This window comes from Myotis lucifugus, unplaced genomic scaffold (assembly GCF_000147115.1).
Source record: "Myotis lucifugus unplaced genomic scaffold, Myoluc2.0 scaffold_4, whole genome shotgun sequence".
NCBI lineage: Eukaryota > Metazoa > Chordata > Mammalia > Chiroptera > Vespertilionidae > Myotis > Myotis lucifugus.
This window is the reverse complement of record NW_005871052.1, coordinates 4,623,969-4,642,264: the sequence shown is the minus strand read 5'-3', so window position 1 is coordinate 4,642,264 and position 18,296 is coordinate 4,623,969. Positions and strand designations below refer to the sequence as shown.

General features: G+C 33.8%; 1 protein-coding gene across 3 annotated transcripts in view; it reads right to left on the bottom strand.

The window, feature by feature from the left end:
- BRWD3 (bromodomain and WD repeat domain containing 3) overlaps window positions 1-18,296 on the bottom strand; it is a 131,261-nt gene that overhangs the window by 53,910 nt on the left and 59,055 nt on the right. For 2 of the 3 annotated variants that reach the window (XM_006082814.2, XM_023764005.1), the window contains exons 9-16: window positions 15,087-15,187; window positions 14,454-14,524; window positions 12,993-13,093; window positions 11,348-11,388; window positions 8,277-8,381; window positions 7,052-7,205; window positions 1,515-1,649; window positions 334-462 (exon numbers count right to left, since the gene is read on the bottom strand). In XM_006082814.2, the coding sequence (XP_006082876.1) occupies window positions 334-462; window positions 1,515-1,649; window positions 7,052-7,205; window positions 8,277-8,381; window positions 11,348-11,388; window positions 12,993-13,093; window positions 14,454-14,524; window positions 15,087-15,187 (837 nt within the window). The remainder of the gene's footprint in view (window positions 1-333; window positions 463-1,514; window positions 1,650-7,051; window positions 7,206-8,276; window positions 8,382-11,347; window positions 11,389-12,992; window positions 13,094-14,453; window positions 14,525-15,086; window positions 15,188-18,296) is intronic. The other variant, XM_023764006.1, reaches the window with a different exon arrangement.

Here is an 18,296-nt window from a genome sequence, read left to right as displayed (position 1 = left end):
AATAGGTAAAGTAGCCAAGCAAGAAAATAAATGTTCGATCACCAGCTGTTTATTCCCAATTTATGATAAGTACAGGATGCAATTTTACACAGTTGTCCTCACCTATTATACCTGAAAGGTAGTACAGAGAATATGTTCTAATGAATTTTTATATCTATATCACCCTGTATATATCTTAATCACTATTAAGTCTTATGTTTTACCAAGAAAGGTAACTTAGTTGTTTTATATCTATTAACACACAATGACACTTATTAACTGAAGACTTCAAAGAAAATTTATAAATGATACAATCCAAAGCTAAAGTCTTCAACAAAAATCAAATATACTAACCTTTTCATAGTATTTACTGCATCCAAAACCAAAAAGCAGCAAATGCCCATGAGAATCTGTGCAGGCAAAATGGTTTCCATCTGGTGAAAATTTACAATCAAACACTGCACCATGGCCTTGGCCTTCAATCTGAAATTTAGAGGAGTAATTTTAAATCATCGTAAGAGGTAATTTTCAAATAATAAGTAAGCAATAGCGTCTGCTTGCTCATATCTTGAATTCTGTGATGCATCAACATTCCAATGTACTCTCTGGCTTCTGTAGCCAGGATCCTAATGGAAACAGTAAGCTCTTAAAGAAATTAGGGAGAATAAAAATACAATGCATGGTATCAAATATTATTAACAATGCCATATTTCAAACAGTACTAAATGAGTGACTGAGGGGACTAAAAACATCTAAACACAACCAAATTGACAAAGGTGATATCTCAGCAAAGTTAAAATATTACCTTTACATCTTAAATTGTAATGCAAGTAAGTCTTAAAATAACCATCCTAAAATTAAAGCACACAAATCAATTTTATCAATAAAAGACAGATGTTATTATTAATGCCCTGGATCTGTTTAAAGCCGATAAAAGGGAGCTCAAAGGATAACAATTCAGAAATGTTTAGGCACAATGCTTCTTCAGAGAAGGAAACTGAGTATGTAGGATAGGAGTAGTCCCATAACCACAGGAAGGTGTTCATTCTACTGGGAGAAGAGACAGCTCACCAGGTTTTTACATGATTTGTGCAAAATATATATATCAAGAGTATTCATATCTCCAATGCTACATTTGCCAAACAACTCCCTGATTACTAATTAAGCCATATGGGGTTCACCAGAAGCAGATAAAATATAGTCAACTGTTGTGATTAATAAATTAGGATTATAATTTAAGCATTAACCTTTTTGTGAGTTTGGTTAGTGTTAGCTCCAAAAGTTCATTATATCTGAGTTTCGAGAGTTTAGGGCTGGGGACCAGAATTTGGTAAATGCTAACACCATGAAAACAGAGTCACCCTGAAAGGTATAATTCTCTACTGGCCTTACACTTAGGTCTTGAATGATTCGGTTACTCTGTGGATTTAAACACAGGTCACATGAGGTTCTTTGGCACTAAATATACTTTAATTACCAAGTTGTCATAAAAGAGAAACCAGTTGTAATATGAACTAAGCACAGTTTTTTCTTACCATGTTAAAATAATTCCGAATTTTGGTCCCCCGGTCAAGGTCCCAAATGAAAATGTTCCCATCATGGCCCGCTGAAAGTATGATCCTTTGATCAAATGGATGTGCTTCCAAAACAAATACTTCATCATCATGTCCCTGTGATAAAATCAATTAAACACGAAAAGCAACCTTAAGCATCTGGTTTATTCGGTCAAAAGATCTCCAGAGTGCGCTATCAATCCGATTCAGATTAATTCATGCCCATCAACTTAGCAGCATTTAATACATGGACACTACAGTGAATACTTAGGTAAGATTTCCTTGTATGTTTTAGTGCTGATTTCATAAAGTATTCAATAGACAGAAGACCTGAAAAAGTATTTAATACATAGTTCAAAACAGTTACAGCTCATTAACCAGGGTCCTGAAGTGGAATTGGTATTTCTACGACTCTACTATTTAAAAGGCCACAGAAAATGTAACAAACAGAATCATTCATTAATACTCAGTTATGCCACAGTGATAACAGACAAACCTTCATTGTTCTTCAGCCAGCAGTCTCTATCACTGATATTCAAATTGTATTTTATGAGGCCTCACGATACATTCAAACAACAAAGTATACTGAATTGATGCTGTCCTTTATCTACTTTATAATTGAGAATTTCATTTAATATGCTGAGAAATGGATTTGCTTATTAAAAAGTTTGAAAACCAATGTTCTACATATATGTTTGCCTTCTAATAAATAAATGATTTATCAGTATATAGAGAAATCTTACTTCAGGGATCTGCAAACTGGAACCTGCAGGCCAAATCTAGCTCCCAGATGTTTTTGTATACACAGTCTGTGAGCTTAGAATGGTTTTCCATTGTTTAAAGGTTGTAAAAAAAAAGAATATGCAACAGTGATCCTATGTGGCCTACAAAGCCTAAAATATTTATTATGTGGCCTCTTAAAGAAAAAGTTTGCCAACATCTGATTTAGATCATTGTTGATTTTACTTAATTCCTGGTTAGAGAGTACATGATTAAGAACAGGCTATAAGTCTTAGAAAAAGATACAAGACATCCTGAAGTTGAACTTCACTTAATAAAACATCATATTACACATCAAGAGCCTCTAGAAATGATCATATATTTTGAATCTACAAAGTGCACCTTATCCCAAATCACTGTATAAGAAATACAATAGAGTATCCTGCCACATTACCATCATGGACAAAAATATAGCTTATTAAAAAATAATTGCAGACAGGCTGAAAATGTGAAGTGTTAAGATTAGAAGGTAAAATCCCAATACAATAAATATTATCACAATTAAAATTTATCAAAACTGTTTTCCCAGTGACTACTACAAAATTTTTTGTTATAATAAAAATCTCTTCCTGAATAATCAATTTGATACAGTAAATATTTTTGCAGGATCCTAACAAGTAAACAATAAAATTACTTTGTTAAATTTTAATGATACAATTACTTCAGTGTATAATAGGAAAAAAAGGCTCTTAAATAGGAGAATTAATATTTTGGTCATATGCCTTGGGATACTGCATAGACACCAGATCTAGGGAACAAAACCTAGTCAAATCCAGTAATGTCTTAAGACTCATCATCTGTCCTATTTTTGTTTATTAAGTACACTTCTATTTCTACCACCACCACACAAATCCAAATTATCATAATGGTCCATCCTACTCTTGACTCCGACAGTATACCCAATGTCATTCTTATCTCCAATCTAATTATTCTGTTGCCAGACTTGTATGGTATTTTTCAAAAGCAACAATTCACAGGTAATACCTTTGCTTTTAAACTCTTTAATGATTCCCAAATAGTCTTTGGGGAGATCTCACAAGAGCTTGAATGGTCTGGCCCCTGTCCATTTCTTCAATTCTATCTAGTGACACTATTTCTGCTTTCTGTGCTTCAGCCAAAAATTGGCTTTCTTTCAATTCCCTTCTACCTCAGGACCTTTGTACATGCTTTTCCCTACTGCTGTAAAGACTTTTGAACCTCCTCACATATGTAATTTATCAAATATTTATTGATCTCCTACCATGTTGAGAAAGAAAGTAAACAAGGAAAATATCAGGAAGTGATAAACACTATGATTAAAATAAAGCAAGAGGAGGCCAATCCAGATTGTTTGATCAGCAAAGGCCTTGTCAAGGATGTGACATTTAGGCTAAGACCTGGGTAATTTCTATCTACCTTTCAAATCTTAACTCAAACTTCACTTCCTCAGGAAACTTGCTCTGATTCTCCCAGATCAGGTTTTGTCAACTTGTTAGAAACTTGCATTTTATTTTGCACTTCTCTTTCTTAGCATTTATTTGATTAATTTTTTCTCCTAATAGGCTATAAAATCATTTATTACTAATACCCAACTCGTGGCTGGCACATAGGAGATGCTCAGTAAGTATTTGCTGAATGGAAAAACTTTATACCCCACTAAGACCCTGATATACAAATTGTTAACACAGAAAATATAAGCTCTTTACAAAAACTAAGTAAATTTGACTGTTATAAGGACTGAAAGTTATCTGTTCTAAAATTTCTTCAGTAAAATTCACAGAAAACAGATAACCTATGAGTCAGCCCATGGTAATAGTACAACTAAACAGAACTCTAAATTAAGGTACTTATCAAGAAAGAATTTTACATGGATTTATAAAATCAATGGCTATAACATGGCCTTTGAAATTGTGATTTTTAGACATATAGACTTGTGCTGTCTAATAATGTAGTTTTAACCACATACGGCTATTAAGCATTTGCAATGTGGCTAGTCTGAATTGAGATATTCTCTAAGTATAAAACACACAGTTGATTTCAAAGATTTAGTGTGAAAAAAAGAAAGCAAAATATTTCATTAAGTCCAGCCAGCGTGGCTCAATGGTTGAGTCTTGACCTATGAACCAGGAGGTCACAGTTTGATTTCCGGTTTGGGGCACATGCCCGGGTTATGGACTTGATCCCCAATGTGGAATGTGCAGGAGGCAGCTGATCAATGATTCTCTCTCATCATTGATGTTTCTATCTCTTTCTCCCTCTCCCTTCCTCTCTGAAACCAATAAAAATATTTTTTAAAAATATATTTCATTAATAATTTTATATTAATTATATGTTGAAATGCTACTAGTTTGGATATACTAGGTTAAATAAAATCCTATATAATAAAAGGCTAATATGCAAATTGACCGAACGGCAGAACGAACAGTTGCAATGATGTGCACTGACCACCAGGGGCCAGATGCTCAACACAGGAGCTGCCCCCTGGTGGTCAGTGCGCTCCCACATGGGGAGCGCTGCTCAGCCAGAAGCCCTAAGCCGGGCTCACTGCAGGTGAATGCAGCAGCGGTGGTGGGAACCTCTCCCGCTTCCCAGGCAGTGCTAAGGCATCAGTTGGACATCCCCTGAGGCTCCTGGACTGTGAGAGGGCGCAGACTGGGCTGAGGGACCCCCGCCCACTCTGAGTGCACAAATTTCCTGCACTGGGCCTCTAGTATATTATTAAAATTAATTTCACCTGCTGGACTTTACCTTTTTATTGTGGGCTGCTAGAAAAATTAACATTACATATGTGGCTCATTACATTTCTATTAGAGTGTGCCAACATTGACAAACATTTCCTAATAAAGAATCAAGCAAGCAGCCTGGCTGATGTGGCTCAGTGGTTGAGCATCAACCCATGAACCAGGAGATCACAGTTTGATTCCTGGTCAGGACATGTGCCTGGGTTATGGGCTCAATCCCTGGCATGCAGGAGGCAGCTGATCAATGGTTCTCTCTTATCATTGATTTTTCTATCCCTCTCTCCCTCTCCCTTCCTCTCTCTGAAATCAATTAAAAATATTAAAAAATAATCAAGCAAATAGTAAAGGATTTTCCACACATATTAACAGAAACTTATACTAGGGAACAGAGAAAGCCAGAACGAGATAAGTGCTGGCTTATAGATATAAGGAAGAACTTGCCGAAACCGGTTTGGCTCAGTGGATAGAGCGTCGGCCTGCGGACTGAAAGGTCCCAGGTTCGATTCCGGTCAAGGGCATGTACGTTGGTTGTGGGCACACCCCCAGTGGGAAGTGTGCGGTAGGCAGCTGATCGATGTTTCTCTCTCATCGATGTTTCTGACTATCTCTCTCCCTTCCTCTCTGTAAAAAATCAATAAAATATTAAAAAAAAAAGGAAGAACCTAAAATTCCACTAAACAGTGTTAAAGTTTTATTTAGGAAAGAGAACTTAGGAGGTATATGAAAGATAAACTGGAAATCCACCCAAAATTAAAGAAATCTTTAGAAAGCTAATATGCATTAGATAAGATTATCTCAGAAAGGAGTCAATAAGGATTGACTCCTTATGCTGCAAAGTCAAGTTATGAGAATTGGTTTCTAGTCCCTATCACTACTTTATTTACCAGCGATTTTAAACCTTTTTCATCTCAAGAAAAAGTAATTACTAAAATTTTGTGGCACACCAAAAAAGACATTTTATTTTTGCTGATCTGACAAAAAAATAGATTTAATTTTGATTTATTCACACTGTATGGCTATTGTTGTTGTCATTTTTTAATTTGTCAATCTAAGGGAAAAGAGGTCAGTGACCCTGACTAAATAATCATATTTTGAAAATTCTTGTGGCACACCAGCGTGCTGCAGCACATGGGTTGAAATTTGGTGGTATAAACCATAGGGCAAACACTTGGCCCTTCCCCTTAAAATACTTATGAATCAATAATTTAATTTAACTTGAAGTCAACTTGAACTATCTTAAACTGCCAAGCATCAAGCACACCCATGTAATTTCAGTTATTAATCCTATCAACTTTCACAACACAAGTATAGCAGCCTTTTACTATGACAAATACATTTTTTTTAAAAAAAAGAAAGAGGAGCCCTAGCCGAAGTGGCTCAGTCGGCCTGTGGGTTCGATTCCAGTCAAGGGTGCATACCATGGTTTCAGGTTCAATCCCAGCCCAGGTCAGGGCCCCATGAAGGAGGCAACCAATTGAAGTGTCTCTCTCAAATCGATGTTTCTCTCTCTGTATGTGTCTCCCTCTCCCTTCCAATCTCTCTAAAATTCAATCGGAAAAAATATCTTTGGGTGAAGATTAACAAAGATAGAAGAAAGAGGAAAAGACACCTTTTTCTCCAACTTCCTCTTACCTCCATTTCTTACATAAACTAATCCATAAAGGTAGAATATATAAAATATCCTTGTCAAAACAAAGTTAGTTCTATCCCTAAAATAGTAACAACAAAAAGTCCCAGCGCATGCCAGAAACAAAATAACTTATATATCCTTGGCTGCATATAATAACATAACAGATAAATAAATACCAGAACTGGAAAGGATCTTGAAAATTTTCATAACTGCTTTTAGCAGCTATACCATGTGTCATCACTATTTTGCAGATATGTAAACAGAGGTACCTCACATAATTACTTCTCTAAGGGATAGTAAGTCATAGAAAGTAAACTGGAACATAAATTTCCTGTCTTCTAGAATGCCCTTTTTGACCATTTTAATTATTCTAAAAATAGAATACTTACGGATAATGTATGAAGAAGTTGCCCAGTGACTGAATTCCATACTTTCAAAAGGAAATTGTTCACTGCAGTAATAATTGTGGTGTCATAGCGATCCCAGGCTACCATAGTCACCTTAAGTTTAGTGACCTTGTCTTCCCCAGAAGGCAAGTTATTCCTAAACAAAATAATTTGCAGTATTCATACACTGTAAATTTTTAACAAAAGTGCAACTAACAGTAAATTATGTCAAAAAATTTCCCCAGGAGTATGCAAATTTTTGGATATAAATTATAAAACATACATTTAAGTACTGATGAAATAAAATAAAAAATACCTGCATAGGCCAATATCAATAGCTTATTTTAGGGAAGAAAAAAAGGACACAAGTGGCAAAAATTTTGCATGTAGTTACACAAGAACAACAAAAAAGCAAAATTAAAAAGAAACCTACGAACACCTTAAAATACTAGATACTAGAAAATATAAAGAAAACATATATGGACACTTTATTCCCTTAAATATTAAATTTTGTGAAACTAATAGATCATATGCAAGAGCAGTAAGAGATTTGGTAACTTTTGGTTTAATTGAATATAACATCATCAGTAGCTGGCTATGACTACAAAGTCAGTTCTATATTGTTATAAATGGAAATATAATTAATTTCAGTCATAAACTATTGATCTTTCAATCAATAGTGAAGATAAGGAAAAAGATGCTGATTAAGTGTACTTATAATGTTGAGTAGGAATGCTAACAATAAGAAAAATTCTAAAGGTATCCTTAGTAAATTAGGAAAATAAATATATAATGACATACAATAGGGATGACCTCAAACTGTATACATACTTTAACAGCTGATAGCTGTAGATTCGCTTAAATTTTGAAAATGAAATGTATTTTTATAAACACTGCCTTCAAAACACATTTTTTTGGGGCTCCCTGTATATGACCTGTAGAAAACTAAGGCAGAGAATGACTCCATGGGCATTAGTAGAGCACAGTGATCACAAGAGTCCAGAATTTTAAATGAGTCAGCAATATTTCTATCATCCAGTATGTCAATCAAAAGCAAAAGACAATTTATTTGGAAACAAAGTACAGATGCAAATTTCACACCTACCAAATAACTCTAAACTATTTACTAATCTAAAAAGATATTTTACTTTCATTATTAAGTATAATTCAATAATGTAAGATACTATGCCTTCTGAAAACTAATGAAATACCTAACATCCAAACTTACCCAGTCATTTTAGTAGCCATATCTAGCACTATACTCTTCCATTCTTGTTGCTGATATTGCCAAATTCTTGCTGTTCCATCTCTGCTTCCACTAACAAATCTTAAACTGCAAAGAAAAAGTAAAAATACCCTTATTACTTTCCTCCAAAAAGGAAATCACTTTTTTGCTAATCATAAAAGTAATACTTTCATCCATATATTACTACTGGGGAGAACAAAAATGGTGTACTTTAGAAAACAGTTGGCAGTTCCTCAAAAGGATAAACAAGTTACTGTATGACCTAGGAATTCTACCCCCAGGTATATATCCAAAGGAAATGAAAACATTAGTTCACACAAAAACTTGTATACAAATATTTATGGCATTATTCATAACAGGCCAAGAAGTGGCACCAACCCAAATGTCCATCAACTGATAAATGGATAAACTGTGGTATATTCCATACATTCAAATAATATTCATCAATAAAAAGGAAAGAAATAATGATATATGCTGCAACATGGATGAATATTGAAAACATTATGCTAAGTGAAAGAAGTCAGTCACAAAAGATTCCATTTATGAAATGTCCAGAATGGGCAAATCTAGAGACAAAAAGTAAATAATGGTTGACCAGAGCTGAGAGTGGGAGTGTAAAAAGATTGTAGATTGAGAGCTACAAGGTATGAGATTTCTTTTTAAGGTGATTAAAATGTTCTAAAATTGATTGTGTTGAATGTTGCACAATTCTATGAATATACTAAAAACCATTGAATTTTATGTTATGAGGATTATATCTCAATATAACTTATAAAAATACACTCATTCAGCAATAATTCCATCACTGTTCATACGTTTCTATACTTTGAGTACTTTATAAAAGACATACATATATACTTATATATTCCACCCAAAGAAAATAGAATTACACAATATATAATGTTTTATAATGCTTTACCCTAACTTCAGTATATTTTATAGATATATTTCTGTGTACAAATACAAAACTAACACATTTCTTAAAATATATATTTTTTACTGATTTCAGAGAGGAAGGGAGAGGGAGAGAGATAAAAACATCAATAATGAGAATCATTGATCCTCTGCCTTCTCAACGTCCCTCACTGGGGATCAAGCCCACACCCAGGCATGCCCCAATCAGGAATAGAACCATGACCTCCTGGTTCATAGGTCGACACTCAATCACTGACATCATTTTTAATGTGTTCAACTATATGGCTGTATCAAAATGTATTTAATCAACCCCCTAATGATGAATATTTATAGTATTTCCAGCCTTCACGATCATAGATAATGTGATGAATCTCAATATACATCTTTGCAGAGTCAAAGGATAGACACATTTTTAAAGCTTTTGAAACATACTGCCAAATTACTTCCAAAGTTTTTAATAATTTATAATCTCATAAAAAAATATGGGAGAGTAGCCATTTTCTCTAAACTCTTGGCTATATTTGGTGTTATCATTCTTTATCATCTTGTCATTCTTAAATAAAAATATTGTTAATATTATTCTAAATTGCATTTCTTTGATCATTAGTAAAATTGTACATCTTGAAAATTTTGATGTATTTATTGACCACGTAACTAATTAAGAGAGTTTCTCCTTTAAGAAAAAAGGCAAGAAGCCCTGGCTGGTTGGCTCAGTGGATAGAGCATTGGCCTGAGGACCAAAAGGTCCCAGGTTCAATTCCGGTCAAGGGCACATGCCCAGGGTTGTGGGCTCGATCCCCGGTGGGGGGCATGCAGGAGGCAGCCAATCAATGATTCTCTCTCATCATTGATGTTTCTATCATCTCTCTCTCCCTCTCCCTTCTTCTCTGAAATCAATTAAAATATATTTAAAAAGAAAAAAGGCAAGGAATTTAATTCAGGTTCTTTTAGCATGAAAAAGTCATAATAAAACAAATCTTCAGGTGTATAACTAAATATTGTGCAATAAACCAACCTTAAAAATCATTTGAATGTTTTTTTCATTGCTAATACTGTACAGGTGTCATTCTTTGTAGACCACCATTATTTACTCTTGCATTTAACAAAGATCAAGATAATAGTAATCACCTACTGTCTGAAAATAGTTAAAAATAAAACATGGTAATCTACAGAAAGTCCTTAGAGAAATATAGGGATACAAGTTATGTTAAGTGGTTACATTTTTTAATCTATTGTCAGTCAATTTTTAGTCAAGGGAAGATTATCACCTTTTCAGGATCAGACATTTGAGAGGGTACATGAATACCTGTATATAATTTCTGAGTTTTACAGACATAGAAAATATGTATCATATGAATACTAGATATAATTAGTGATACAGATGTTCAGCAGGACACTAGGGAGTTAAAATCTGGAGAAGTCAGGAAAGGTTTCAGGTAGGGCATGAACCTTAAAAGGAAGACAAAACTTAAAGAAGAAACAGGAGAGGGAAAAAAGAGGTAAGGAGAGTGGAAGGGAGATGATGGATGTAGGAGGGAAAGAGAAGTGAAGTGTAGGTAAATGCTATTTCTGGGTAAGAATGGTGTGAGGTAAAGTATAAAGAAATGATGGATGATAAAATATATGTGGGATATAATAAGAACAAGAATTTAAGAATTTATATAGGAATAGAAGATGAATTAAGAATGTAGGTCTAAATCCAGTTGTAGAGAGTTCTGAATGCCAGGCTAAGACACTGAAGTCTATTTTATAGACCAAGAAGTAACACTAAAATTTTCTGAGAAGAGCAATGCTGATCTGGCAGAAATGAACAGGATTTAGAAGGGAGAAGAAAAGTGATGGTAAAGGGTCAAATAATGAAATCCTGATGAAGGTGGGGGAAAACAGAAATGGAAAAAGAGAAATAAAAAAAAAGAAATAATTCAGAAAGAAAGCACTGATAGCCTATGATGACTACTTGAATAGAAGTTTAGAAGAGATGGGGTAAGGATGTCATCAGAGATAGACAAAGGGTTTCAGCCTAAGTGACTGGACAGAAATAAAGTATAGAAATAAGGAGTCGAGGTAGCTAATTCTGAGTGAATGGAGACAAAATATATCAGATATCTGTTTACAAAGATAAGTACTATAGTAGTTACCTGTCTCCATTGTTACAGAATTGAACAGCAACAACTTTGTCCTATGACATAAAAAAACAAATTTCTATTAGAGTTAATTAATTTATAAAATGAATAAAATACTCTTCCCCTCAAATTCACATGCAAAAGCATCATGGAGTAGATTTTTTAATACTATAATTTTCTTAAAGAACTCAAATTTTGTTTAAAAGGCTGAAACAATGCATTAACTATGGAGTTGTAATTTGAGACAATCCAAACATGTGCAAACCTGTTTCTAAACAATAATCTCAAGAGACAGATAGTTCTGACTAGGTATTAAGTTTATTATGCTCCCCATAATAAAACAGCACACTAATGAAAATACCACCTTAAAATAACTAATATAATAGTAGTTGAATGAAATTTCCCACTTAACTCTTTCTTAAATTTCAGGAAACAAATCGGTCATTTCCTATTTCTCACACAGTTTATTTAATTATTTTACAATGGAGTCGCCTGACAGTCTTTAGGTAATATAGTTTAGATCAGTGATGGCGAACCTATGACATGCGTGTCAGAGGTGACACGCGAACTCATTTTTTTGGTTGATTTTTCTTTGTTAAATGGCATTTAAATATATAAAATAAATATCAAAATTATAAGTCTTTATTTTACTATGGTTGCAAATATCAAAAAATTTCTATATGTGACATGGCACCAGAGTTAAGTTAGGGTTTTTCAAAATCCTGACACGCCGAGCTCAAAAGGTTCGCCATCACTGGTTTAGATACTGCTATTTGAATCTTCTTTTAATATAATGTATATTGAGATGAGAAGAATAAAGTATAAACCAAACAATTTGTTTTCCGTCTCTTTATTCCTTGATAATAAAGCTAAAATGTACCCTCAAATATTGTACACATTTTCAAAAACCATTCATTCGAACTTAATTGTTAAAAAGTTCAGATAGTAAATACCTTTGCATTTCATTATTTTTCATTTTTAAAAATTATTAAATTGTCTTTCTATGTTCAGAGGTATCTGTGATTCACATTGTTCCATGACTTCACTGCAGTATTTATCTGACAGATTCTGGATTATCACTACCATAATTAATCTTAGATGTTTTGAAAAGACATCTTATTTCCAATGACTAACAGCCACCACTAATTTCAACGGGCAATGTTTTATGTTTTCTAACTTTTTTTCTGAGCTGGGCCTCTGCAAAAATAATTTTTCTTCTTTTCCCCCCGTCCCCTTGATTCTTTTTCATTCATTTACTACCTCCTTCTAGCATTTGGGAAAACAATCAAGAAGCTAAAATCACTAAACAGTGTTTTTTTCCTAAGTAATATTTAATGTCTTTTAGTAAGTATGTAGACATTAAAGTAACAACCAGCTAATAATTAATAAAATACAGCAGTTGAAATGAGGGTTTTCATAAATTATCACTGCAATATATATATTTTTCTTTTTTCATATAGTAAAATAGAAATTATATTAAATATTATAACCATACTAAATCCAAATTTTCACACTGATCTTCATTACTAAAGGGACATCTTATCATATAGATTTAAGCACCAATCTATATTAAATTAGAGTACAGACCAGAAAAGAAATAAAACCAATTTTTTAGGGTTGCTAAAAAAGAAAGCAACATAGTTTTTCATTGTTTTCTTACCGTATGTGACTCTAACTCAGCAATTTTCTCAGGAATCTCAGAACCCAAATAATATATTCTGATCACATGGTCAGTACTACCTGTTGTAATGAACATACCACCTGGAGGATTAAAAAACAAACATTGTACCAAAGAACTTAAAAACCCCTCTGATTGCTTTCTTAGTTATATGCTAAATTACATTAATGAAATGGCTTCAAGAAACATAAGGTTATCTTCTAATGGTTAAAGATATAGTAACATTTCAGAGAAATATAAGTAAAATTCAAAAAATAGAGAAATATTTAAAATACAACTATACCATTAACCCAATAAAAATCTACCAATTTGCCCAGCCGGTGTGGCTCAGCAGTTGAGCGACAACCTATACAGTATGATTCCTGCTCATGGCACATGCATGGGTTGCAAGTTCGAACCCCACAACGCGGTGTGCAGGAGGCAGCCTATCAATTATTCTGATCATTGATGTTTCTATCTCTCTCTCCCTCTCCCTTCCTCTCTCTAAAATCAATAAGAACATATATTTTTTAAAATATATTTTTATTAATTTCAGAGAGGAAACGGGAGAGAGGGAGAGAGAGAGAAACATCAATGATGAGGGAGAATCATTGATTGGCTGCCCCCTACTGGGGATAGAGCCCGAAAACTGGGAATGTGCACTTCGACCCGAATCGAACTAGGAACCCTTCAGTCCATAGGTCAACACTCTATCTACTGAGCAACCAGCTAGGGCAGAAGATATTTTTTAAAAATCCACCAACTTTACACTAAATAAAGGACTTTGGATCATAAACATAAAAGGTCACAGCCTCAAGGAATTCTTTATATTTAACGTAAACATAAAATTATTCATTAAATAACCTATATCTACAATTCTCTTTATAGTATAGTGGCCACAGTGGTGTCGAGTGCAAAAACTCAAAAACAATTTTCAGATGATGAAAAAATTCTGGAGATAGATGATGGTGGTCATGTATACAATATAATGTGAGTATACTTAATGCCATGGAACTGTACACTGGTTATTAAATTGGTAAATTTTACTTTATATTTTTTCACAATGAGAAAAAGGTTAATTAGCTTGCAATTCATAGCAGTAGATAAGCACTGTTTATAGACTGTAAAAGTGTCTTTTATATGGAGCCACAATATATGTTTTCTGAAAAGTCTGAGCAGGATTTTAGTGTGGAATTGGGGGTGGAAAGGGTTTGTTTATACCAACTAAGTTCTGCATTATATAAAAACATATCACTTACAAATAAGAAAAAAAACTCCAAAGGTATCACAAGTTAAGAGTCCATAAAGGTCCACCTACTAAAAAATATGGTTCACATTTTTGGTGTGCTTATATTAACACTCAAACATATGCATTTTTTTTCTGAACAAAATTGAAAAATATATCTTTCGTAACTGAATCATTTAATATTTTGGGTACTCAAAACATTCAATTTTTATGCATACCAGAACTGAAAGATGAACAAGATATCTGAACTCCAGGTCTGGATCTCTCAGTAAATTTAACTGGGCGATCTCTAAGAGAAAAGAAAGACGTTTTTTTAATTTTTAATCATGTTCATTTAATGTGCAAGAATCTTAGCGCTGGATACTGACAGATTTAGCATTAGTAGATAGGCATTAATATTATTGCCTATCTATATTAACAGATAGCATTAATATTATTGAAACCACAAAATAGAAGCAATCGATAAGTACTAGTCTTCTCATTCAGGTTAAAAATGCATTTAACCTTATAAATACACTTTATGATATCAATATTATTATTATAGCTTTACAAATATATTACCGTATTACTTACTATTACCATTACAATTTCAAAATCTTCTTACCAGAATAAGAAATGAAATAGTCATTACCAAAATTTTATGTATAAATTAGTCTCAACATTGAATTCATAAAAATTTTATTCTGAAATCTCTAACATCCACCTGAAGTAAGTATGAATGTATATACACACACATGCACATACATATTTATATACTTAAATACATGGACTACTAAGAATCTTTCAAGGTAATAAAGAAAAATGAAAGCACTTGACTTTTCACCAAATTTGTAACCCAAATGCAAACTTACCTAAATTTCATTGTTTTTACATGCCATTGCCAGAAACAGATTGTTCCATCAGCACCAGTAGAAGTGAGGTATCTGGTTGTGCCTTTAGTTGATGGACAAAACTAAACAAACAAATTCTAATTCAATTAAAAAGCTTTCATGTTCAAACTTTTTTTAAACACAGTATGTTCTAAAATTATAACCACTTTAACGAATTACTTTAAATAAATTCACAAGAATTTCAGTTTGAATAAATTATTTAAATATCTTACATGAATGAATATCTTAAAAAATGTCAAAAAAAGTGAAGAAAAAAATCAGTCATTGAATGTAGGATAAATAATTATTTTAGTCCTAAAAATAATTATTTTAAAATTATTCAACATCACTCTTTAAGTTTATTCAATACTTTTTAAAAATTCTCACCCAAAGATATATTTTTTTGTTATACTGATTTTAGAGAGGAAGGGGGAAAGAGAGGGAGAGAGGGAGAGGGGGGGGGGGCGGGAGAGAGAGAGACAAGGTGGGGGGAGACAGAGAGAGAGAGAGAAAGAGAAACATCGATTGGTTGCCCCCCGCCCCGTTCCTCAACCTGGAATCAAAACTGCAACCTTGGTCTTGGTATGTGCCCTGACAAGGAATTGAAACAGCAACCTCTGTATGGGATGATGCTCCAACAAACTGAGCCACCCAGTCAGGGCTACTTCAATACTTTTATTGGAGAAAAAAACTCAATGTCATTACTAGTTAAACCATTACAAATCTGCTAATACATGCTTATAGAGCAATAATTATGGAACTTTTAGTTCCATATGAATAGGGCATCAGAAGTAAATCTATAATCAATGATTAGGTAGCTAACATCTAAGTATTTGAGTTTTAATAGTTTGTTTAAAAAGTTACTTCAATGAAATACAATGTCAATTTAGTCCTTTTAAAATTTAAATCATTTTTATTTGTTTTTATGGATAATGTAAACTAGATGAAATTTGTGTTCATATCACTGTGGGAAAAATAGATTTAAAGTATGACTTCTACCCTAGGTAGACCATTTATCATGTAGGATTCTCAAGCTCTAATTTTCAGTATTTTACATGTCCTCAAAAAAAAAAATTGCAAAGAGAAAAGCCACTGGTTTCATGATGCCTGGGACAAGGAAAAAAGTTGAAAATCAAACCACAGTCTCCAGAATGCCTGGGAGATTTAAAATCCCAAACAGAGATAAATATACACCTTTCACTGAAATGACGACTAAGGATCAAGATGCATAAAGTTTAAATAAATCCTGAACTTAAATAAAAAGGAAATGATCATAATAGATATTAGAAATCATTTCTTTAGTTTTTTTTTGAAGCATAGAACTTCGAATGACTAGAGTTAAAACCAAAGAAAAATTATCAATTAATATTATCCATTAACAGTTGATGCACAGTAAAATAAACCAATACTGAAGTAGCATGTTTATATCTTCACTTCTGAGATAGAGGAGCTTCCATTAGAAAGTTTAATCCACAGTGTTTAACAGGAGTCTACAAATTACAGCTCACATACCAAATCAAAATTGGTGCCTGTTTCTCTAAATAAAGTTTTATTGGAATACATCAACTTACAGTGTCTATGGCTGCTTTTGCACCCAATAACAGTTTAGTTGCAACAGAGATAATATGCCCAGCAAGGCCTAAAATATTTACTAACTGGCCAATAAATTTGCTGATCTCTGATATATAGGAAAGAGACAATTAAGTATGAAATAGTATAATTTTATTAAGTTTCAAGAAAAAATTTATTATTCCCATTATATTTAAACTGCTTCATCAAACACAAAGGATGATATAGCCCATCAATGTACCTTAACTGGATTGTTTTTAAATGAGAAATCATGTTAGAGATTATACAAAGAAAACACTTATATGTGTGTTTCTAAATACAAATACATAGTTATTGACGAAAATTTAGGAAATATAGAAAAACAGAATAAAAACTAATTATAATCCCATCACCCAGAAGCAACCACTACTAACATCATACCATTTTATCTAAATTTTTCAGAAAAAGAAACGGGAAGGATAATATAGCATAATGTTAATAGAGACAATTAGCAAAGAATAAATAAAGTATATAGAATGCATGCTAAACGTTGATCATTAGTATGGACAAAAATGAAACTATGGGGAGATACGAAATGTTGGTGGGGGGGACGACAATTTACAATTTCAAAGTAGTAAGGTGGTCAGAGAAGATCTCCCTGACAAAGTGACATTTGTACAAAGAGCTTAGATATTGAGGAACAAGCCATGTGAATATTCATTGAAGACTATTCCAGAGCCATGAAAGAGTAAAAGCAAAGGCAGGAGTGTAGCTAGAGAGGTCTAAAAAGCAGAGAGGAGCCCTAGCCAGTTTGGGTCAGTGGACAAAGCATCGGCCTATGGATGAAGGGTCCGAGGTTCGATTCTGGTCAAGGGTGCGTACCTCGAGTGCAGTCTCCTCTCCGGCCCAGGCCCTGGTCGGGGCACGTACAGGAGGCAGCCAAATCGATGTGAACACATCGATATTTCTCTGTCTTTCCCTCCCTCTTTTACTCTCTCTAAAAATCAATGGAAAAATATCCTCAGGTGAGGGGGAAAAAAAGCAGAGAATGTAGCTGATAAAGCAGAATAAGAGGAAACAAGCAGAAAGAGGTGAAGTAGGTCAAACAGCAAGGGGCTGAGAATGTAAGTAAGGTATTGTGGGTCACTATAAAGACTTTGGTTTTGCCCAGCTGGCATGGCTCAGTGATTGAGCGCCAACCTATGAACCAGAAGGTCACGGTTCGATTCCCAGTCAGGCACATGCCCAGGTTGCAGGCTCAATCCCCAGTAGGGGGCGTGCATGAGGCAGCTGATCAGTGATTCTCTCTCATCATTGATGTCTCTCTCTCCCTCTCCCTACTCTGAAATCAATAGTGTACACACATACACACACTTTGGCTTTGTGCTTCTGGTCAAGGTGATAGTTAAATGTGATACTCGCATTCTCACACAACCACATCAAAATTACAAGTAAACTACAGAATAACTATCATTCAGAACTGCCAGAAATCTATTTGAATGAAGTCCTACAACTAAAGACATAAAGAAGTCATATCTAAACTGGTAGGAGGGGTAGAGACAAAGATCAGGATGGTCCCACACCATATGTGGCAGATAAAAATCAAGAGGGATGTCTTGGCTGCAGAGGTCCCCCTGAGGAGGA